The following is a 24514-nucleotide window of genomic DNA, read 5'->3' on the forward strand; positions in this document are numbered from 1 at the left end:
GGAGAGCGCACCGCACATGCACGGCCACCTCTCCATTCACCTTTATGGGTCTGCCAGAAATAGCCGAGCCAGCACTTAACTATTTTCAGAACTCCCATATTGGTGAAAGGAGGGTGGTCCCGCTTACTCGATTAGCTCTTCTTCGCTTCGGACGCCCGTTCTGGAGACAGATGTGGGTCCTAGAGGTGGGAGTCACACCTGTCTGACATTGATGGCATATCCTAGTGAGATCTAAGAGATCTAAGAGACTGGCTGCACGTGATGTGATCTGACAGCCTCTTTGGTTTCACTTGTTTCTGTGTTGTTGCTGGTTATGACCACTCCTCTCGTCTCAGGTGTAGCTTAAGTGGTCATTCCCACTCCTCTATTTAATCTGGTCTCACTCATCATGCTATTCGGTTGATAGCTCCTTCTGGTTGTAGAAGTGCTGGTGTTTGGTTCTCCTCTGAGTTCCTGCTCGTCCGCGTACTTCGGAGTTAAGTGTCTTTTCCCTATTTCTTGTTTGTTGTATTCCCCTATCTTTTGGTATTAGGCCTGAGGGTGTCTCCTGTTCCTTCACCTGGGAAGTAACATGTCGTCTTTTGTCCTGAGAACTATTTCCAGGGTCATTTAGGGTCAGATTGGGCTCTAGGTTCCTGCGTATGAACATTCCTACCATCGAGGTCTGTTCATACTGATAGTAGTCAGGGCTCAGTTTACGGATTCACTAGGTGGGGACCTTTCCCCTTTCCCTAGTTTCCAGGCCTAGTACCTCTTCCCTTCCCTCCTGTGTGGAGTTTACCACCCACATCGCACCGTGACAACTACTCAGCATCACAGTGACTTCAGTAAAAGCGAGGGGAGATCCCTCATGGAATGTAGAAGGAGAAATCAGTCTAGGAATGAACCTCGGCTGACACATGAGCTAGTAAAGACAGCAGCATTCTGGACACACAGACCTCACATTCAGCATGTATTATTATCATCGAGAGGAACACATCCAAGTGCCGGACAACATATGTAAGAATATTTTTTACATGTGAAAGACGTAAATAACTTTTACATCTGTCAATGAAAAAAACCTACACCATACGCGGTGTGAATCCTTTTTTTTTTTTTTTTAGATGGGCCGCCCACTTGACAACTCTTTATATTCTATACATGCAGGTAATAAATATCCATGGGTGATACCGTCTGTCAGCAGCGATTTCAGACAAGAAGCCACAAAGCACAATCGTAAAATGGAGGTTGTTTTATTTTTAAAAAAGAGGATATTGCACATATTTAAAAAAAAACAGCTAATCCTTCAAACACCGCTACTTGTGTATGCCAATATATTACGGTATCAGACACATCCATACAATGAATATTTAATCTATGTATATACAGTTAGAGGCGCTCTACAGCTCGGTCTTCAGGAGAACTAAAGCTTTCTTCATGTTCTCGTACACTAGAAGCAAAAAGAGGAGAAAAACACGGTGAAAAAAAACCAAACATAAAATGAATGCAAATGATAAAATAAATAAATAAATAAATAAATAAATAAAGGGCTTGTACCATGATGTATGCCCTTTCAAGTAAATGTATCACAAAGGGTTAAACTCAACCAGTTAGACCTATATATTGTAGTTCGAGCCAAAAGCTCCAAATCCCCTGCATAGGCCTAGAATTGTATGATAATATACGGACTACCTGCAGCCACCACTAGGGGGAGCTCAGGAGCTTACTGTATACAGTCTATACCTTGAACTCCATAATATATCAGTAGGCAGCTTTCTTCTGTATAGAAGAGGCAAACGTTATCTTTCTCAATATCAATGTGGTCCCAGAGCTGAGATCAGGGGCCACACTGTATGGACCCATTTTTCTTTACATATCCATTCCCATAGGGTGAATCCATGGGCCATGGTTTTATGTACAAATGTGTATTAAAAGGTTTGTAACGTTCTGATATACTACGAGTTTTCACAATTTAAGATTTCTGCTTGCTGTCAGTGAATGGAAACATTATTTTTTACATTTAGAGGCCATAGACTGTTCACACACTTAAGATAAATGTATTAGATATAGTAACATATGCTTCAATTCCCAATCTCCTTAAGAAAAAGTCTGCCTGTAATTCTCACTTTCTTCCTCTAGGTGGTGCTGTTGCACTTTCTAGATTTTTAGTATTGAAATGATTTTTTTTTTGTCGTTAGCAAATATTTCAGATTAGTGATGGAGCAAGATTCTGATCATAGAGAATTTTTGTATAAAAAAATGTTGGCATTAAGAACAATGCCCTAACCTGGTATGGTGGGAAAAAAAGGGTATACAATATTTGGGTGCATTTCATATATCCATAGTTTAGGGGTTAGTGATGGTATTCCTGTAATATCACCAGCTTTATGTCCCATCAAGTGGGGTAAAGGGTTAATTGTATCTAAATAGGTTCAAAATTCTGCACTCAAATTTTATTTTATATCTTTATGGGACTGCTACCTGAAGCTACCACTAGGGGGAGTTGTATGATTCCTATGTAAAGGTCTCCCCCTAGTGGCAGTTGCAGGCAAAAGTAATGTTTCCACTCAACTTCTCCTGGGTCCTGACAATAATGGAATTGCTACTTACGCAGATCAATGTCGGTCGGCTCATATGTGTAACGGTGGTTGGAATATCTTCCGGGAATGTCTGCTCTGACTACAAGAGAGGGATCTGTGAAAGACACAAAAAATACAGGAGAGATTAATATAATACGGCATTTGATAATCCAGAAAATCTCATAAATTTTTATTTTTTTACATTTTGGGGGTTCTGATCATGAAAGTGTATGCAACCAAATTATATTTTTTCCCAAAAGGACAAATGAAACAATGTTGCAAATAGTCTTTATTAAAAATCTACAGTTTTGTGTCTACAGCTCCTATGCAAAACTATGTGTCTCTATAGTTACAGACAACACAATACAGAATACCTGAGTGAGTCTGATTCTCCTTTACCTGTACATTATCAACACGTAGAATCAGAGGGAACAGCGTATCCCACGGCTGCATCCAGGGTTTATTTGTCAGGATATAACTCGGGATAAGTAACATTATGTATGTACACAGTGACTGCACCAGCAGAATAGTGAGTGCAGCTCTGCAGTATAATATAGGATGTAACTCAGGATCAGTACAGGATAAGTAATGTATGTACACAGTGACTCCACCAGCAGAATAGTGAGTGCAGCTCTGGAGTATAATACAGGATGTAACTCAGGATCAGTACAGGATAAGTAATGTAATGTATGTACACAGTGACTGCACCAGCAGAATAGTGAGTGCAGCTCTGGAGTATAATACAGGATGTAACTCAGGATCAGTACAGGATAAGTAATGTGTGTACACAGTGACTGCACCAGCAGAATAGTGAGTGCAGCTCTGGGGTATAATACAGGATGTAACTCAGGATCAGTACAGGATAAGTAATGTGTGTACACAGTGACTCCACCAGCAGAATAGTGAGTGCAGCTCTGGAGTATAATACAGGATGTAACTCAGGATCAGTACAGGATAAGTAATGTATGTACACAGTGACTGCACCAGCAGAATAGTGAGTGCAGCTCTGGAGTATAATACAGGATGTAACTCAGGATCAGTACAGGATAAGTAATGTAATGTATGTACACAGTGACTGCACCAGCAGAATAGTGAGTGCAGCTCTGGAGTATAATACAGGATGTAACTCAGGATCAGTACAGGATAAGTAATGTGTGTACACAGTGACTGCACCAGCAGAATAGTGAGTGCAGCTCTGGGGTATAATACAGGATGTAACTCAGGATCAGTACAGGATAAGTAATGTGTGTACACAGTGACTCCACCAGCAGAATAGTGAGTGCAGCTCTGGAGTATAATACAGGATGTAACTCAGGATCAGTACAGGATAAGTAATGTATGTACACAGTGACTGCACCAGCAGAATAGTGAGTGCAGCTCTGGGGTATAATACAGGATGTAACTCAGGATCAGTACAGGATAAGTAATGTGTGTACACAGTGACTCCACCAGCAGAATAGTGAGTGCAGCTCTGGAGTATAATACAGGATGTAACTCAGGATCAGTACAGGATAAGTAATGTATGTACACAGTGACTGCACCAGCAGAATAGTGAGTGCAGCTCTGGAGTATAATACAGGATGTAACTCAGGATCAGTACAGGATAAGTAATGTAATGTATGTAGACAGTGACTGCACCAGCAGAATAGTGAGTGCAGCTCTGGAGTATAATACAGGATGTAACTCAGGATCAGTACAGAATAAGTAATGTAATGTATGTACACCATGCTCATAAGCTCAGATGTTATTATATTATAGTACCTCCGCTCTGTGATATTATTGGATTACGATAGTTTGTATATTAGGGGGGGGGGGGGGGCTTTAGTGATAGTTATTTAGCAGGTATGTGTTATTAATGTCATTTTCTAGTATAGACAGTGTACTGTACATCCACCAGGGGTTCGGGGCAGGTTTACATTTTCTGCAGTGTATTTTACTCACCCACAAACACAACCTTTGGCACGTACTGTCCATCCAGAAGGAGGTTCTTATCTGTGGGGTCATACTAAAAGACACACACACAAAAAAAAAATACTATTAGAATGGCCATTATTACTACTATTGTCACTATTATTACTGCTAGTATTGCCTCTGTTACATACTATTTTTATTGCTACCACCATTAGAATGGATATTATTACATCAGTCCTTATTACTGTTATTACTATTACTACTGCCATTATTCATATTAATAGCAGATAAATGGCTAAGTCTCTGTTCGTGTCTTATTCTATTTTAGATAGAGATTTTTGGCTAAATTTTCATGACTTACGATAACGTTGAGGAGGACAAATTGTTCTGCAAGTTTCTGAATTCCCTTGTGTTCTGCAAATTCTTTCTTCAGGGCTGCAAGAAATATGTGGTTCATATATAATATAGGAAAGTACATCTTTCTCATGCAGATAATTACTGGTTCCATCTAGAAATTATTCTAGAATAAAAAGTGCTGTGGAAACTTAGACTTCAAAGGAAAAGGAAACCTTCCAAGATGTCTGTCACCTTCAATGAAACTTTGAATGATTCAGAGACTTTTAGTTCTTTACTATCTATTTATTCAGTTACAGAGCGCCAAACCCTCTGCATAGAACACAGAGGTAAATGATAACATTGTATTGTCCTGCAGTCACCATTAGGGGGAGCTTAGGAGACTTCTGCATACAGTTCATACATTGAAGTCAATAATAATACAGTCCCTTAATGGGGTCCTGTTTCTGATTATTGACCTGTCATATACAGTATCATACAATTATGATTATGTATCGGTAGGGCCCTATAGCAATATAAGATGGGGCCCCACCACCTAGTGCAAGATTAAAACAGCAGCATAAGTAACAATAATTTAAGGTATGTATTATTGCATTATATATCTGAAAACCCACATTACAGCAAAAAGTCACCATATTGTTATTCCCTACAAAAACGTACATTGATCTTGCACCTGCAACCTGTGGGCCCCAAGGCAAGTGCTATGGCTATAGTTACGCTAATGCTAGGAGCATTTCATTGCATTACATTACTTACATAGTGAGTGTGGGCAGTCTTCTCTGTGGTTAATGACCAACAAGGGTTTGTTTCTGTGGAAATAAAATTAATTATCGTTATAGAAAAAAAAATGCAATAAATAAACAAAATAAACATATTAACACTGAAAAGAAAATTACAGAAATGCAAAAACATCCAGAAAATAAATAAATAAATAAATAAATTAAGAAATAAAATGCCACTTTTGAAACTGGCTATACAATACATTCTCTATTACATAAGCAGCAACATGGTAAAAAGCAGAGCTACAATTATGACGATGTTACACTAGGTGGCGCCCTAGATCCAAGAGCTACAAGGCATCTCCCACAACTGGGACGGTACTGACCCAGACTTGGCTTTGAACAGAGCTTCCTCATACGTCTGCACCCAGTCCAGGTTGTCGCCCCACCCTGCAGAGAGAGAGAGATCACGTACAGAGTTATCTGACAGATTGTGCATACGGAAAGCAGGACATAGACATAAAGAGCATAAAGATTTCTCGCCCAATCACATGGCTATAACTTTATAAGTCACCCTTAAAGGGGAACTTGACAAAAAAAAAATAATATGTATTTGTTTCAGAAACAGCACCCCCTCTTGTCTGCAGGTTGTGTCTGGTATTACAGCTGAGCCCCGTTGATTCCAGCAGTGGACCAAGCTCTGCAATTGTCAGCGGAGTGGATTATTGTCTAGTAGTAGTTGATGCTCAGCAGAGATCACCATATTAAAGTGACATCACCAATCTTGGTTTACTGGGCTGGTGATGTCACCAAGTGTGGCGACATCACTAGCATAGTAAACCCAGGCAGTCCCAGTCTGCCCCTGGACTATGTGTTAGTCTGTAGCAAGCTTTATCTATCTAATGGCTTACACATCTAAAACACATAAGGCCTATAGATGTAGCAGAGCTGAGTTTGTGAGGCACACTATAGTTGATTTTTAGACGCAGCAGAGCTGAATTTGTCAGGCGAAACAAAGTTGAGCAGTGTTTATTTTGCTAACTGCGGCAGACCAAAAACGTATACGGCATCTTACGCCTGGAGAAAGTCCTGCTAAAGGGCAGAGATTGCTTGTGTCATGCCCCTCCACCTCAAACCCTGCGCTAGATATAACGCAGACATAGATCTGATTACTGTGCTTCTTTAAGCTTGGAAAATTCAGCAAAAACGACGTGGAGCAGAGCTGAACATGTCAAATATTGCAGATTTGCAAGAACAGAACTGTGTTAGTTGTTTGGCACAACTGTTCTTTATGGGAAGCCCTACTAGGTACCAGGGGCTGCGTCAAACATAGGTCTCAGCCTCGGAGGGCCAGCCAAATCCACAGATCCGCAAATTGAATGACATACACAGCTCTGCTACATCAGTGTAGACATGAGGCAGCCTAGACTTGAGGCATTGTATATGTCATGTATCTTACCTCTGGACAGAGTCTGAGGTTTGACGGTTTCAGTCTTGGTTTTGGGGCTCGCATCTTTGGACAGAGAGAGCGAGGTAGCCACAATGAGAAGGATCAAGGACTTCAGTACAGCCTCCATGATGATTGCTGAGAAGAAAATCACACATATATGGCACAGTCAGCATGGTTGTGTCTAGTGGGCCATAGGCAATGGCTGTTTGTATGGCAAGGGCTATGGGGGTCATATACATCATGATCATGGGGCTGGGCTCAGGTTAGCGTCATGCAGGTTCCTCGTGGGTGGAGTTATGGTGGCAATCAAGGCTAGAAGGGAACGTCATGAGAAGCAATGTTGCTATGGTTTGTCTGTCTTCCTTTTAGTATAAACAGAACAGCTCTGTAGCGATATAATCATCTAGGGTCAGGAGCCTAGGAAAGCTGGATGACAACCGTAATATCTCCAGCAGAGATTGTAACCTAACTTTTCCAGACCACAGAATGGCGACTCTGTCAAGTTATGCACAAAGTAGCAGAGTATCGCGGTCTAATGGACAGTCAGGAGCCTGGGAAAGCAGGGTGACAGATATTGCAGCTCACACAGGGGTTATCACTCAACTGTTCCCGATCCCTGAATGGCTCTGTACAGATATGATGATGTAGTGGTCAGGAGCCTAGGAAAGCTGGGTGACAACCCTTACATCTCCAACAGAACTTTTTCAGACCCCTGAACGGCCAATTCTCATGAGTTTATGCGACAAAATGAAAATCTTTCATTAGAACACTGTCAGGAGCTTAGGAAAGCTGAGTGACAACTATGACATCGACAAGAGAGTTTGTCACCCAGCTTTTCCAGACCCCTGTCTCGTTAGGAGTATATTACTGTATGGGCTTGTTCACACGACCGTAGTTTGGTTCCGCAACTGAGGTGCATTTTTTGCGGCTCGGGTTCGGACCCATTCACTTCAATGGGGCTGCAAAAAATGTGGACTTACGTGGCCCCGCAAAAATATAAGTCCATTTTGCGGACAAGAATATGCATTTCTATAATGGGCCGTTCCTTCCGTCCTGCAAATTGCGGAAGGCACACGGGCGGCATCAGTGTTTTGCGGAATCCGCAAAACACGGCACAGTCGTGTGAACAAGCCGTACAACTGACAGTCAGGAGCCTAGGAAAGCTGGGTGTCTCCCATCATAGCTCCCATAGCTTTACCAGACCCCTGTCTAGCTGTACAGTGGATGACAACCTTTACAGGAGCTGACGACAGCCATATCGGTTGTCACCCAGCATTCCTAAAAACTACTGAAAATATTTTTGCTAAAATTTTTGCAAAAATTTTCATTTTTGTACAGAAGAGGACGACTCAAGGACTAATGTGTAACGCCCAATGTCCCCCTTGGCAGGAGCCGTGAATGCCGGGCATCCTGAGCCGTGAGCGCACCTGCTGACTAAATTGGATATCGCGCTGATTAAAACACGCTCTCCATGGCAACCTGGAATTAATGTAACAAAGAGCGTACTAGAAGTATACAATGTATCAGATCTCATCCCAGGACAGTCCATGTCTGTTACTCCCAATAATTGAGGTAACTCAATCCTAAGAACCCAAAAGAATGAGACAATTCATTGCCAGAGACTCACCTTCTCTCTCCGGTGCCGGGGGGGGGGTAGGTTTCAGCTGTGAGTCAGTGACCTGCTGGAGCTCACCTGCCTATATATACTCACCTGGGCACACCAAACCCTGCCCAGGAATCTGCATATGAATAGGTGAGGTGCATGCCTCCACTAATCTCACTATTATCCGAGGGGTGGAAGAATCTGACACAACGTCCCCACAGGGAGGGGTGATGAGCGGGCAGGAAAATGGGAAATAGTGATTTGCCTGAAGGCTGATTTGTCCCTGTGCGATTGGACACATGGCCATAAGCGTAGTATACAGAGTAATATACTATGTCAGTGGCTGCCGAGTGTCCAATACAGTGGGAAAAAAAGTTCTGCTCCAAGATTCATGTCTACTAACGAGCCGTTTACATGATGGATCTGTGTTCTGTTTGGTTTTTTTGGTGTGTTTTTGTGTATAAATAAACATTGTTCTAGTGCTACAAATAAAGACAGCAATGGAACATAATTGTATCTAATTGGTAAAGATACTAAGAATACTGATATTGTCAGTGGTTAGCCCATTTTGCCTTGCCACGCTGAGTCTGACCAAGGACAACCTCAGCATGGAGTTAGCATGTTCTCCCCGTGTTTGTCTGGGGTTCCACCAGGTTCCTCCAGGTTCTCCGGTTTACTTCAACACTCCAAAGACATAGTCGTAGAGAATTTAAATGATGAGGCCCCATTGGGGACAGCACGCGATGATAAGGCCTGTACAGCGCTGTGGAATACGTCAGTGCTATATATTCCTCTATTGCAGGGGTGCACAAGCTGCGGCCCTTGATACCATTCTGTGGGGCTCCCAACCATCTGGTAACAGAGATGGATGTCTATGTCTTGTAGCTGCTCACATGCATAATCATACATTTATAGTGTGTACTGTATGTACAATACACCATTAGTACAGTGTTTCAGTTGGTAATACCCCTTTAAGTTTTATTTTCAGCCCTTGCTGACAATTTGGCCCCCATCCCTGCTCTATTGGATCCGGCATCATTTTGGTAGCATGATCAGCTCTGCCTTGTACAGTGCCCCCCACAGGGGATGTTTCCCCTCCTTTGGATGCGCCTGCTGCAGTGAAAAGTATACAAAAAAAAAACAGCATAAAGGCCGCTTTCAGACGAGTGAGTGTCACGTTCCGGACTCGCAGTGCAGCCCCCGTCCTGACCTCCCAGCACTGACGGGTCGCGTAGCATTATACTGATTTATGATGCTATGTAACCTTTACAGATCTGGAATGTTTTGGATAACACCGACAGCATTATGTCAGTGTTATCTAATACATCATAAATCAATATAATGCCATGCGACCCCGGCAGTGCTGGAAGTTCAGGCCGGGTGCTGTCCGCAGCGTGACATCCGCCCGTCTGAAAACTGCTTAAGTGTCCCCCTCTTGAAGAACATATTATGTGCCAGAAATAAATTTAAAAAAAAAAATACCCAGCACCACCATTATTGCTCCGTTTGTGCAATACTATACATATTATATAGCAAAACGACCGACACAAAATAGGAATCACTTATTTTGGTGTCAGTTTGCACATTTAAATGAGTTGTCTCATCCTCTCACCAATGTCAGATAGGAGCAGGTTCCACCTACAGTATCTCCCTGAAGTGAATGGAGATCAGTCATGCTGCAATCAGTTCTATAGTCAGGGGCACAATGGTCTGCTGTTTTTTGGAACTCCCATAGAAATGGACGGAGAGCCCACTGCACGTGCCGGTGCGCTCCCCTCCGCTTTTCAGGGGCCCATTCTGGAGACGGGTGGCTGTGGACCCACATCTGTCTGACTTTGATGGCATATCCTAGTGATAGGCCGTGAAAAATCTGAGATTGCACAACCCTTTTAATGAAAAAGGAACTATAGGGTCAAAAAAAAACGATTTTTAAAAATATTTTTTTTGCAGTTTTTTCCCAAATAAAACAAACAGAATAAAAAATAAAATAAACACACTGAAAGCCATATTAATAAAAAAAACTATGTGTTTCTGTTGCAAACATTATTTAAATAGCTATGTGTGCCCTAAATCAGAAAGGAAGGGCTAATAATGATAATAGTAATGTAAATAATAACAATGCTAACAATGTATCTAATGATAATATTGTAAATAATAATCATCTAATAATAAAATAATTATAAATATACAAACATTAATGTACTGCTAATTAAATTAAATAATAAACGTATATTAATATTGTATTATTTAATTGAAAATAAATACTACATTTCCAGTTACAGCTAATAGGAGACATCTGGTATATCATTATTCAGATTATAATCCACCATTTGCAATGTAAAAGGCAATCGCGACTGATGCCTCAACCCCTTTAACCCTTCCCACCTAAAGAAGGGACCGTCTATCCTTAGGGTATAGGGCCAACCTATATGGCGCCATACAATCAAACGCCCATACGTTCAGTACAAGTGTGGGAGGCCTATGCGGTGACTCTCAGAAGGTGGGTGGCAAGTGGGGGCCCCTTTTTTTGGACTCCTTGGTCGGAGGACAGTGGAGGTGGGTGGCACCAGACATACTGGGTGCACCACCTCAGGGGCATCTATAGCTGAGCGCCTCAGTGGAGTTGAGGCCGGAGCAGTAAGACTGGAAGGAGCCGCCTAGCCTGGGCATCCTGAGAGCATGCCCACAGCATAAGGCTGGCTGGCCCTGTAATGTTCAGGAAGGGGCAAGAAAACAGTGTGTTGGGTTATTAGGGAAACGAAAACCATAAGTGATTGGGACTATGCAGATTATGCAGGATCATGTGAATTACATGAGATTTCCATGCCCATGGTATCATTTTAACCAGCAGGATCAACCCTACTATGCAGTATATATGTGTTTTTTTTTTGGGGGGGGGGTGGTTGATCCTACTGACACGTGCTCTTTAAATCCCCTGCGTTCCTTTAAATTCTGGCAGCTGCCACTAGAGGAAGCACTGAACTTACTGCAGGCTCATGTAGTATGACTCTCACTGTGTCAGTCAGTATGCAGTGAGCTCCCCCTAGTGGTAACTGCAGGTAATCAGAATCTTATTATGTCACTCTATGGCTTTGAAGGGAAGCCGGGGATCTGGACCTCTGAATCAGAGCAAGATTGACCTTTGACTCAAAGCATGACAGTATGTCCGAGATTTCTGCTTGCTGTACATGAATGGAAGCATTCTTTGTTGAATCCAGAGGCTGAAGACCAATGTATCGTTTCAGGTAGGAGATTCAGTACTGTGAGCGGTGGTCGCTCCGGACAAGAGGTCACAGGGTTACATCACCACGGCCTGTGTGCAATGCACTAGTTACCGAGGAAGAACAGATTCACTACATGAGTCCGTCCTGCACACGAACGTGTGCGCCCCGTGGTCGTGCTTGCGGCTCACAAAATGCGGACCGCAATGGCACGAACACCGTCGTGGGCCAGCGCAGAGGATCGCGGACCCAATCACTTTAATGGGTCCGCGATCCGGCCGTTCCGCAAAAAGATAGGACATGTTCTATCTTTTTGCGGAACGGAAGTACGGGACGAAACTCACTGAGCACTCCATAGGGTTCCGTTCCGCGCTTCCGTTTCACACCATTCCGCATCTTCTGGAATGGCGGGGACCCACTGAAGTGAATGGGTCCGCATCCGTAATGCGGATGCACATGGAACGGTTGCAATGCGGTTCGCAATATGGCCACGGAGCGCACACACGTTCGTGTGCAGGAGGCCTAAAGCTAATGAAACAAAATCTGCAGTGGAAAGAGGAAACCTAAGGCCTCATGCACACGGATGTTGTTTGGTCAGTTTTTGCGGCTCGGATGCGGAGCCATTCACTTCAATGGGGCCGCAAAAGATGCGGACAGCACTCCGTGTGCTGCTCGCATCCGTTGCTCCGTTCCGTGGCCCCGCGAAAAAAATATAACATGTCCTATTCTTGTCCGTTTTGCGGACAAGAATAGGAATTTCTACAAATTGCGGAAGGCACATGGCCGGCTTCCATTTTTTGTGGATACCGGTTTGCGGACGCAAAAAACGGAACGGTTGTGTGCATGAGGCCTTAAAGTGTTCTTTCAACCTCTGGTGGACATTGGTTCCATAGTCAACAATTGTCCACTTTGCAATCCTTGTAATATTTTTTACTTCTCAGCAGGGCAGTAAGAAAAAACATTACTGGAAACTATCAACAAGTTGCCATTGACAGATCTCATGTTCCTGTTATGTATCTCTTATGCTTTCAGGGCATAATGGTGTCCTGCAGTTAGCAGCCCATTAACTCCTTCATCTCCCATGCAACCATGGCCATTAATACTTCATGCAATGATTAGGTGCTGGTATAATAATCAGACGGTTGGAATATTACTGCTGTGATTATAGCAGAAGCTGCTGCTTGTTGGCTGTTTCCGTGTGTGATGACTATGGAGTCAATGCCCTGCACAGGTGGAGCTGGATTTTGGTCGCTCTGTTTTGTAAAATCCCCCAGACTGTGTAATTGGGCTCGTTGGTAAATACTGTATCCTTCATACATTTGCTGTAACTGGGGGCATTAAGTGATTACAGATAAGTCACTGGAAGACGAGCTGGTTGTACTGGAAAGGCCAGGATGAAATGTGCAGATAGGATCATGTAATAATGGTCAGGGGCGTAATCTGCGAGGATCAGGGGTAAAGCCGCTCGTACAAGGAATGGTCAATAGGCGAAGCACACAAGACGTATAATAGACATACACTTACTACATAGACTGATATACTCAACATTACATACAAATGCCTATACAGTACAGACCAAAAGTTTAGACACACCTTCTCATTCAAAGAGTTTTCTTTATTTTCATGACTATGAAAATTGTAGATTCACACTGAAGGCATCAAAACTATGAATTAACACATGTGGAATTATATACATAACAAACAAGTGTGAAACAACTGAAAATATGTCATATTCTAGGTTCTTCAAAGTAGCCACCTTTTGCTTTGATTACTGCTTTGCACCTCTTGGCATTCTCTTGATGAGCTTCAAGAGGTAGTCCCCTGAAATGGTTTTGATGCCTTCATAGTCATGAAAATAAAGAAAACTCTTTGAATGAGAAGGTGTGTCCAAACTTTTGGTCTATACTGTATGTATACACAAGTAATTACATACACACATTATATATACATACCTATAGACACACGACATACACATATCTACATACACATGACATATCCCTACACACAAACCAACACATATAACATATACCTACATAAACATACATGCATAGACTTTTACACACTTGACATACATATACAGTATCTACACACACCCGCATACACATAGAACATAGAAACATAGAATGTGTCGGCAGATAAGAACCATTTGGCCCATCTAGTCTGCCCAATATACTGAATACTATGGATAGCCCCCGGCCCTATCTTATATGAAGGATGGCCTTATGCCTATCCCATGCATGCTTAAACCCCTTCACTGTATTTGCAGCTACCACTTCTGCAGGAAGGCTATTCCATGCATCCACTACTCTCTCAGTAAAGTAATACTTCCTTATATTACTTTTAAACCTTTGCCCCTCTAATTTAAAACTGTGTCCTCTTGTGGTAGTTTTTCTTCTTTTAAATATGCTCTCTTCCTTTACCGAGTTGATTCCCTTTATGTATTTAAAAGTTTCTATCATATCCCCTCTGTCTCGTCTTTCTTCCAAGCTATACATGTTAAGGTCCTTTAATCTTTCCTGGTAAGTTTTATCCTGCAATCCATGTACTAGTTTAGTAGCTCTTCTCTGAACTCTCTCTAGAGTATCTATATCCTTCCGGAGATATGGCCTCCAGTACTGCGCACAATACTCCAAGTGAGGTCTCACCAGTGTTCTGTACAGCGGCATAAGCACTTCACTCTTTCTACTGCTTATACCTCTCCCTATACATCCAAGCATTCTGCTGGCATTTCGTGCTGCTCTATTACATTGTCTTCCCACCTTTAAGTCTTCTGAAATAATTACTCCTAAATCCCTTTCCTCAGATACTGAGGTCAGGACTGTGTCAAATATTCTATATTCTGCCCTTGGGTTTTTACGCCCCAGGTGCATTGACATGCCCATGCCTACATGCATACACATATACACACAACATTCATATACCTGCATACACATGACATACACATATCTACATAGACACACATGATATAACCATGCCTACATACAGACTTTGCAATTACTTACACATATCTACATAGCTACACATGCATAGTCATACACACAGGCTGATACCTATGCGCACACACACACATATATACACACATGTCATACCCAAACCTACATGCACATACATAAATCCATACACACAGATCCGCGTACATGCACACACAAGCCTATATACATATCATGCATGACATACATGTCCATATGTTCACACAAACAATCAAATACACATAAGCAAAATATACATAGATACAAACAGATCTGTATCTGAACCCGGACCGGTGTTTCCAGGGTTTTTTATATACATATTATGTGTTGCCATATGAAAGAAATAGTGGCCTCTCCATCAGACGCCGTATGGATGGAACTTTTCTCCTATCTATCTATCTCTTATCTATCTATTATATATCTATTATCTATCTATCTATCTATTATCTATCTATCTATCTATCTATTATCTATCTATTATCTATCTATTATCTATCTATCTATCTATCTATCTATCTATCTCTCTATCTATCTCATATCTATCTATCTATCTATCTATCTATCTATTATCTATCTATCTATCTCATATCTATCTATCTGTCTATCTGTCTATCTCCTATCTATCTATCTATCTATCTATCTATCTATTATCTATCTATCTATCTCATATCTATCTATCAATCAAATCAGCTTTATTGGCAGGACTGAATACATTTTAGCATTGCCAAAGCAAGTGGGAAATAATTGGGTAGGGTTGGGGGATGGGGACATATCCAGGGTGGGGGTATAGGAGTCCTTGGTATATCAGGCTCCTCTCAGTCCATGGCAGGCAGTAATATATTGTGCTGCTGTGGCCGCTGTGTTCTCCTCTTCTTCCAGTAGTATGGAGAGTCTCTCTTCCTCCTCCATGGAGGTGAAGTCTGGGCAGAGATCAGACAGTCTCCTGAAGTCAGTCTCCCTCACTGCTGAGTATTTGGGGCACCGCAGCAGGAAGTGAGCCTCATCCTCCACGGCCTCCTGGTCGCACTGCTGGCACCGTCTGCTCTCCCCGGGCATGTACTTCTGTCGGTGATGCCCGGATTCAATGAGCAGGCTGTGGGCGCTCAGTCTGTACCTCAGTCTGTATCTATCGCATATCTATCTATCTATCTCATATCTATCTATCTATCTATCTATCTATCTATCTATCTATCTATCTATCTATATCTCATATCTATCTATCTATCTATCTATCTATCTATATCTCATATCTATCTATCTTTCAATCTAATATCTATCTATCTCATATCTATCTATCTATCTATCTATCTATTATCTATCTATTATCTATCTATCTATCTATCTATCTATCTATCTATTATCTATTATCTATCTATCCATCTATTATCTATCTATCTATTATCTATCTATCTCATATCTATCTATCTATCTATCTATCTATCTATCTATTCCATTCTTTCTATCTATTTCATATTTATAATCTATTTATCTATCAATTATCTATCTATCTATCTATCTATCTATCCCTCCATCTATCTATCTATCTATCTATCTATCTATCTATCTCATATCTATCTATCTATCTATCTAAGAACATTCGGTAATTTGGCAGATGTCCCCTCTCATGATGTGGTTACATTTGACCGTTCCATAAACTCTGGCTCCATGCGCCGCTGGTAAATATTGAACGTGCGGCGGTATAATGACTTTTTATTGGAGCAGCCTCTGCTTTATTCTGACGGTTCGTAGATAGTGTTTGCAGGAATTTAATAAGAGGTAAGTGGGTGGTTTTCCTTTAGTGAATTGTACACCAGTCATGGAGACGGCAGTTGATGAGATTAGCATCAAAAGTATTAAAAGACCTGCGCCTCTTGTTGAATGAAGTTGAATGAAAATCCTGATGAGATTCCCATAAAATGTTATGGAAATAAATTATTCTTACTGAGCTGCAGTACCAGGCAGAGCCACTACTAAACGCATGGCGCTATTTCTCAGACTCTCCATTGCATCTAACCCTGGGATTTCAGCTCGGCAGCTCCGGGCACGCCGATCCCTCATGTGTGCCACCAGAGAGGCCTATCTGGCTGATACCGGGAGCTGTAATGTAGTTCCTGATGCAGGGTTAATAATTGACAAGTCAGTCACCAAACCCAGAATTGTTCAAAGTGCACCCAGACTCCTGGTGTGTGTAGATCCGAAGGAGCCTTAAAGGGCTGCTCCATGTACATGCCGACTCATCACTGTATAATGGAAAGTTTTACAACTTTCTTAACTTACCTTATGTTATAATCTTTAACCTCGTTCAAGATCTCTGTTTGCTGTCAGTCAATTCAAAAGCAGAAAACCTATACAGTCCTAATACTTTTTCCACAGCTGAAGGTTTGTTACAATTGAGTATGGAGTCTAGACAATACTCTCCAGACTCCATACTGATACATTTTACCATTTTACCTGCACGGATACATTGTAACAATCAGGGCAGGATAGAGATTTGTGGGGATGATGTGATTGGCTCACAGTGGATTTTTGCAAGATTTTGCACAATCTGCAACTTTTGGGGTTCTGTTTTAGCTAATAATAAAAACTGGCGCTGTGCTTTGACTAGAAGCAGCGGGGATGCAATGCCACAATGATATGACCAGTGATGCAAGTGCTGGATTCCCTATGCAGGTGAGGTTAGACCTTTCTGACTGCAGGTGCATAACTATTGGGGGTGCAGCAAACGCACCCCTGCCCCGGTGCCTGAGAGTGACAACAATCCCTCTACCACATAAGAAGACCCCGGTATTATAAAAGGACACGGAAGATGGGGGCCACATTACACATTTTGCACTGGGAGCAACACCAGCAACCAAAATGTACCTCTCACATTATCCTTAAAGGTTTTTTTCTGGGATTTTGATATTGATGGCCTATCCTAAGGATAGGTCATCAATATCAGATCGGCAGGGGTCCAACTCCCAACACTCTCTGGTGAGCTCTGTGGCCTTCTTGCAGCACAGCGCCGTCCATTGTATAGTGGCTGTGCTTGGTATTGCAGCCTGAATGGGACTGAGCTGTGCCTAGGCCATGCGACCGATGTATGTTACCGAATGTAACATCACTGGCGTCTCCCTGGCCTTGCAAGAGGCTGCAGTGGTCACAAAGTGCGGAGCTCCTCCTCAATCTGATATTGATGAGCCATCAATATCAAAATCCTGGAAAATCCCTTTAATCACACGTCCTGTATCAAAACGTTACTGAGAATTCGCTACATCAATAAATAATGTAAGTAAAAATAAGATACATTTTACAAATGTTTCCTTTTTTTTGCCCTTTTGACTTTTATTAACACTAAACATAAAATAGATCGTTATATAAATGGTATAAAAAACGTAAGTATCTGGATCTTTTTGTGTCACCATGTGCAGAAAGATTTGGCTGACCCCCCTCCCTGATGCTGATGGGGGAAGGGGGTCTATGAGTTGGGACCCCCTGATTGGTAGAATGATCAGACCCAGGGATTCAGGCAGAAGCTGAGGTCCACATGACACCCTCATATGTTATGTATCCATGAGCAGTGACTCGTCATCACTAGGACAATCGCTTCGCGAGCGCTGATTCATCACTAGGTGTCTCCTCTCTTCCACCCGGCAGATTCCTGGGCTGAAGTACATCCGGGAAGCTATTTTCTGCTCACAATAACTGAGTAAATACGAGTAGAGAGTCTCAGACGAACACTTAAAGGACCAGAAAAGTCAGGAGGAACAGATAAAGCCGCTATTTACTTGTGGGTTAGGCCCCATGCACATGACCGTGCCATTTTATGCGGTCTGCAAACCGCGGATCCGCAAAAAACGGAAGCCGCCAGTGTGCCTTCCGCAATTTGCGGAACGGAACGGGCGGCCCATTGTAGACATGCCTATTCTTGTCCGCAAAACGGGGCAAGAATAGGACATGCTATATTTTTTTTGCGGGGCCTCGGAACGGAGCAACGGAGTGCTGTCCGCATCTTTTGCGGCCCCATTGAAGTGAATGGGACCATAACTACGTTCGTGCTCATGAGGCCTTACAAAGCAATTTTCACACTTTTTCTGTCCTATAAATAACTAATAATTGGGTGTCCTGCTGGGGGGACCCCTAGCAGTCAATTGTAATCTGTGGAGGAACCCAGAAATGTGCTTGATTTACCTACAGCACCACCAAAGGAAAAATAAAGTATTATACATTTGTCACTGAAATCAATGACCTGGGTCCCCTGGAATTAGAAGCACATACATTTTTTTAACTTGGGAGACCCTGAGCTGCCTGCTGCTGCCCTCCTCCAACGCCCGGCGGATTCCCAGCCTCAGTCCACCTCAGCAGCCATCGCCTGTGGAGGTCTATCCTACTCCACCCCTTATCTAATACATGATGGAAGTGGTGGAGGAGGAAGATGGGTGCAAACAGTCAAAGGCCTCTGACTAAAATAATCCAGACCCCAGATCAGACCACAAAATTAACACAGACCCCAGACCAGACCCCACGATTATGGCAAACCTTAGACTAGACCCCTAAATAAATCCAGCCAGCAGACTTAACTGTAAATGCAGACGAAGCCCCTACGTTCAGACCCCTTAAACTAATGCAGACCCCAGACCAGGCTCCAAAACTAATGCAGACCCCAGACTAGGCTCCAAAACTAATGCAGACCCCAGACCAGGCTCCAAAACTAATGCAGACCCCAGACCAGGCTCCAAAACTAATGCACACCCCAGACCAGGCTCCAAAACTAATGCAGACCCCAGACCAGGCTCCAAAACTAATGCACACCCCAGACCAGGCTCCAAAACTAATGCACACCCCAGACCAGGCTCCAAAACTAATGCAGACCCCAGACCAGGCTCCAAAACTAATGCACACCCCAGACCAGGCTCCAAAACTAATGCACACCCCAGACCAGGCTCCAAAACTAATGCACACCCCAGACCAGGCTCCAAAACTAATGCAGACCCCAGACCAGGCTCCAAAACTAATGCACACCCCAGACCAGGCTCCAAAACTAATGCAGACCCCCAGACCAGGCTCCAAAACTAATGCACACCCCAGACCAGGCTCCAAAACTAATGCAGACCCCAGACCAGGCTCCAAAACTAATGCAGACCCCAGACCAGGCTCCAAAACTAATGCAGACCCCAGACCAGGCTCCAAAACTAATGCAGACCCCAGACCAGGCTCCCAAACTAATGCAGACCCCAGACCAGGCTCCAAAACTAATGCAGACCCCAGACCAGGCTCCAAAACTAATGCAGACCCCAGACCAGGCTCCAAAACTAATGCAGACCCCAGACCAGGCTCCAAAACTAATGCAGACCCCAGACCAGGCTCCAAAACTAATGCAGACCCCAGATCAGACACTCTGAATAAATCTACCCACCATACTCAAAAATAGAGAGCCCCCAGACCAGTGCGGCAGCAGCTAGAGGTGAATGGACTGCAAAGCTATGAGTGATGATGGCATCTGCATGATGCAAATCATACCCCTGTTACAAAAAAAAAATCTTCCGGACATTTTGGGAGAAGGCGCGACTCATCAGACCATTGGCAGCGCCTCCTCCATTCTGTGTGTGCGGCTATTCTGATACATGGATTCTCGAAGCAAGAGGTGTTTGTTAGCGGTTCTCCACTCTGGAATATGGAAGGAGGTCCTAAGTGGGTGACATAATGCGGGGGCGACATAAGTAAGCCCCAAACATAATGTCCGTTTACCCTAATAAAACATATAGAAAAGAGCACAACCCCTTTTGTGCCCTAATAGGGTGTTTGAAAATATTTCTTCTATGGTTTGTGAATTTGCAAAAAAGAGACTCAAGTTTTAGACAGAATTTACAATTGAAGACGTTCGGGAGTGATCATGAAACTTCAAAAATGTCTATGTCTGAATCTTGTAGTGGAACAGGTTTCTATCATTTATATGTTAAAGAGCTGCAGAAAATACCCCTGCCCAATATGTTAATACCCTGTCTGCTGGTGGGGGCGTAAAATCATCTCCATTTCTTTTATGGATGTGGTTTACATAGGCTTAGGGGTCACAAACCCTACCAATAATCTCCAAAATGGTCAATAGACAATGCAAATCTATACTGTAAGTCTAATTAATCACATCAGTAATGGCTGCACCAGTCTGCACCCATAACATCTATCAGACAATCTAAATCCTTGTAATTACAAGAGCTGTTTCATACTACTAATTAGTATCCCAACACAGAGCAATTACAGGAGATTTCCCGTGACAGGTGACATTAATGTCAATCACACAGTAAACCGTCCTAAACGACATTATAGAGTATTCAATAGATTGTGCTCCTATGTACAAGAATATAACTACTATAATACTGCTCCTATGTACAAGAATATAACTACTATAATACTGCCTCCTATGTACAAGAATATAACTACTATAATACTGCTCCTATGTACAAGGATATAACTACTGTAATACTGCTCCTATGTACAAGAATATAACTACTATAACACTGCTCCTATATACAAGAATATAACTACTATAATACTGCTCCTATGTACAAGAATATAACTACTATAATACTGATCCTATGTACAAAAATATAACTACTATAATACTGCTCCTATGTACAAGAATATAACTACTATAATACTGCATCCTATGTACAAGAATATAACTACTATAATACTGCTCCTATGTACAAGAATATAACTACTATAATACTGCATCCTATGTACAAGGATATAACTACTGTAATACTGCTCCTATGTACAAGAATATAACTACTATACTACTGCTCCTATATACAAGAATATAACTACTATAATACTGCTCCTATGTACAAGAATATAACTACTATAATACTGATCCTATGTACAAAAATATAACTACTATAATACTGCTCCTATGTACAAGAATATAACTACTATAATACTGCATCCTATGTACAAGAATATAACTACTATAATACTGCTCCTATGTACAAGAATATAACTACTATAATACTGCCTCCTATGTACAAGAATATAACTACTATAATACTGCTCCTATGTACAAAAATATAACTACTATAATACTGCCTCCTATGTACAAGAATATAACTACTATAATACTGTCTCCTATGTACAAGAATATAACTACTATAATACTGCTCCTATGTACAAGAATATAACTACTATAATACTGCCTCCTATGTACAAGAATATAACTCCTATAATACTGATCCTATGTACAAGAATATAACTACTATAATACTGCCTCCTATGTACAAGAATATAACTACTATAATACTGCTCCTATGTACAAGAATATAACTACTATAATACTGCTCCTATGTACAAGAATATAACTACTATAATACTGCTCCTATGTACAAGAATATAACTACTATAATACTGCTCCTATGTACAAGAATATAACTACTATAATACTGCTCCTATGTACAGGAATATAACTACTATAATCCTGCTCCTATGTACAAGAATATAACTACTATAATACTGCTCCTATGTACAAGAATATAACTACTATAATACTGCCTCCTATTTACAAGAATATAACTACTATAATACTGCTCCTATGTACAAGAATATAACTACTATAATACTGCTCCTATGTATAAGAATATAACTACTATAATACTGCTCCTATGTACAAGAATATAACTACTATAATACCGCTCCTATGTACAAGAATATAACTACTATAATACTGCTCCTATGTACAAGAATATAACTACTATAATACTGCTCCTATGTACAAGAATATAACTACTATAATACTGCTCCTATGTACAAAAATATAACTACTATAATACTGCTCCTATGTACAAGAATATAACTACTATAATACTGCTCCTATGTACAAGAATATAACTACTATAATACTGCCTCCTATGTACAAAAATATAACTACTATAATACTGCTCCTAATGTACAAGTATATAACTACTATAATACTGCCTCCTATGTACAAGAATATAACTACTATAATACTGTCTCCTATGTACAAGAATATAATTACTATAATACTGCTCCTATGTACAAGAATATAACTAATATAATACTGCTCCTATGTACAAGAATATAATTACTATAATACTGCTCCTATGTACAAGAATATAATTACTATAATACTGCTCCTATGTACAAGAATATAACTACTATAATACTGCTTCTATGTACAAGAATATAACTACTATAATACTGCCTTCTATCTACAAGAATATAACTACTATAATACTGCTCCTATGTACAAGAATATAACTACTATAATACTGCCTCCTATGTACAAGAATATAACTACTATAATACTGCTCCTATGTACAAGAATATAAATACTATAATACCGCTCCTATGTACAAGAATATAACTACTATAATACTGCTCCTATGTACAAGAATATAACTACTATAATACTGCCTCCTATGTACAAGAATATAACTACTATAATACTGCTCCTATGTACAAGAATATAAATACTATAATACCGCTCCTATGTACAAGAATATAACTACTATAATACTGCTCCTATGTACAAGAATATAAATACTATAATACCGCTCCTATGTACAAGAATATAACTACTATAATACTGCTCCTATGTACAAGAATATAGCTACTATAATACTGCCTCCTATGTACAGGAATATAACTACTATAATACTGCTCCTATGTACAGGAATATAACTACTATAATACCGCTCCTATGTACAAGAATATAACTACTATAATACTGCTCCTATGTACAAGAATATAACTACTATAATCCTGCTCCTATGTACAAGAATATAACTACTATAATCCTGCTCCTATGTACAAGAATATAACTACTATAATACTGCTCCTATGTACAAGAATATAACTACTATAATACTGCTCCTATGTACAAGAATATAACTACTATAATACTGCTCCTATGTACAAGAATATAACTACTATAATACTGCTCCTATGTACAAGGATATAACTACAATAATACTGCCTCCTATGTACAAGAATATAACTACTATAATACTGCTCCTATGTAGAAGAATATAACTACTATAATACTGCTCCTATGTACAAGAATATAACTACTATAATACTGCTGCTATGTACAAGAATATAACTACTATAATACTGCTCCTATGTACAAGAATATAACTACTATAATACTGCCTCCTATGTACAAGAATATAACTACTATAATACTGCTCCTATGTACAAGAATATAACTACTATAATACTGCTCCTATGTACAAGAATATAACTACTATAATACTGCTCCTATGTACAAGAATATATCTACTATAATACTGCTCCTATGTACAAGAATATAACTACTATAATACTGCTGCTATGTACAAGAATATAACTACTATAATACTGCCTCCTATGTACAAGAATATAACTACTATAATCCTGCCTCCTATGTACAAGAATATAACTACTATAATACTGCTCCTATGTACAAGAATATATCTACTATAATACTGCTCCTATGTACAAGAATATTACTACTATAATAATTGCCAGCTCTGTGGAGTCCCGGGGTTGAGGTGAATTATAGTGTAATTTCGGAGAGCTCTGTGTTTGGCTGTAATATAGGGGCGTTCTGGCAGTGACGGGTCCAGCAGGCGGTATTTGACATGTTGTGTCATGTGACTGTATTGCACTTCGGGTCCTGAGTATATTTGTCTTAGATACTGATTGTATATTTTGGCTGAATACTCACAACCTTTGAAGTGATTAAACAGGTCGTAGCCA

The 24514-nt window shown here is 41.0% G+C and overlaps 1 protein-coding gene across 1 annotated transcript; it reads right to left on the bottom strand.

Moving 5' to 3' along the window:
* Nucleotides 1–1216: 1216 nt before the first annotated feature.
* Nucleotides 1217–8771, bottom strand: AGR2 (anterior gradient 2, protein disulphide isomerase family member). Its single transcript, XM_040433252.1, has 8 exons — nucleotides 8620–8771; nucleotides 7002–7127; nucleotides 5929–5992; nucleotides 5580–5632; nucleotides 4831–4904; nucleotides 4500–4563; nucleotides 2590–2673; nucleotides 1217–1429 (listed from the first exon to the last, which is right to left on the bottom strand). The coding sequence occupies exons 2-8, from the start codon at nucleotides 7117–7119 to the stop codon at nucleotides 1380–1382; spliced, it is 507 nt and encodes a 168-aa protein (XP_040289186.1). The 5' UTR covers nucleotides 7120–7127; nucleotides 8620–8771; the 3' UTR covers nucleotides 1217–1379.
* Between the last annotated feature and the right edge of the window lie 15743 nt (nucleotides 8772–24514).

This window comes from Bufo bufo, chromosome 5 (assembly GCF_905171765.1).
Source record: "Bufo bufo chromosome 5, aBufBuf1.1, whole genome shotgun sequence".
NCBI classification, from domain to species: Eukaryota; Metazoa; Chordata; class Amphibia; order Anura; family Bufonidae; genus Bufo; species Bufo bufo.

Coding starts and splice junctions, on each gene's coding strand:
- AGR2 (XM_040433252.1), bottom strand. CDS start 7,119: ATGGAGGCTGTACTGAAGTCCTTGATCCTTCTCATTGTGGCTACCTCG. Junction 5,633..5,928: donor CTGTTCAAAGCCAAGTCTGG/GTCAGTACCGTC, acceptor TTATTTCCACAG/AAACAAACCCTTGTTGGTCA. Junction 4,564..4,830: donor TTGTCCTCCTCAACGTTATC/GTAAGTCATGAA, acceptor TGTGTCTTTTAG/TATGACCCCACAGATAAGAA.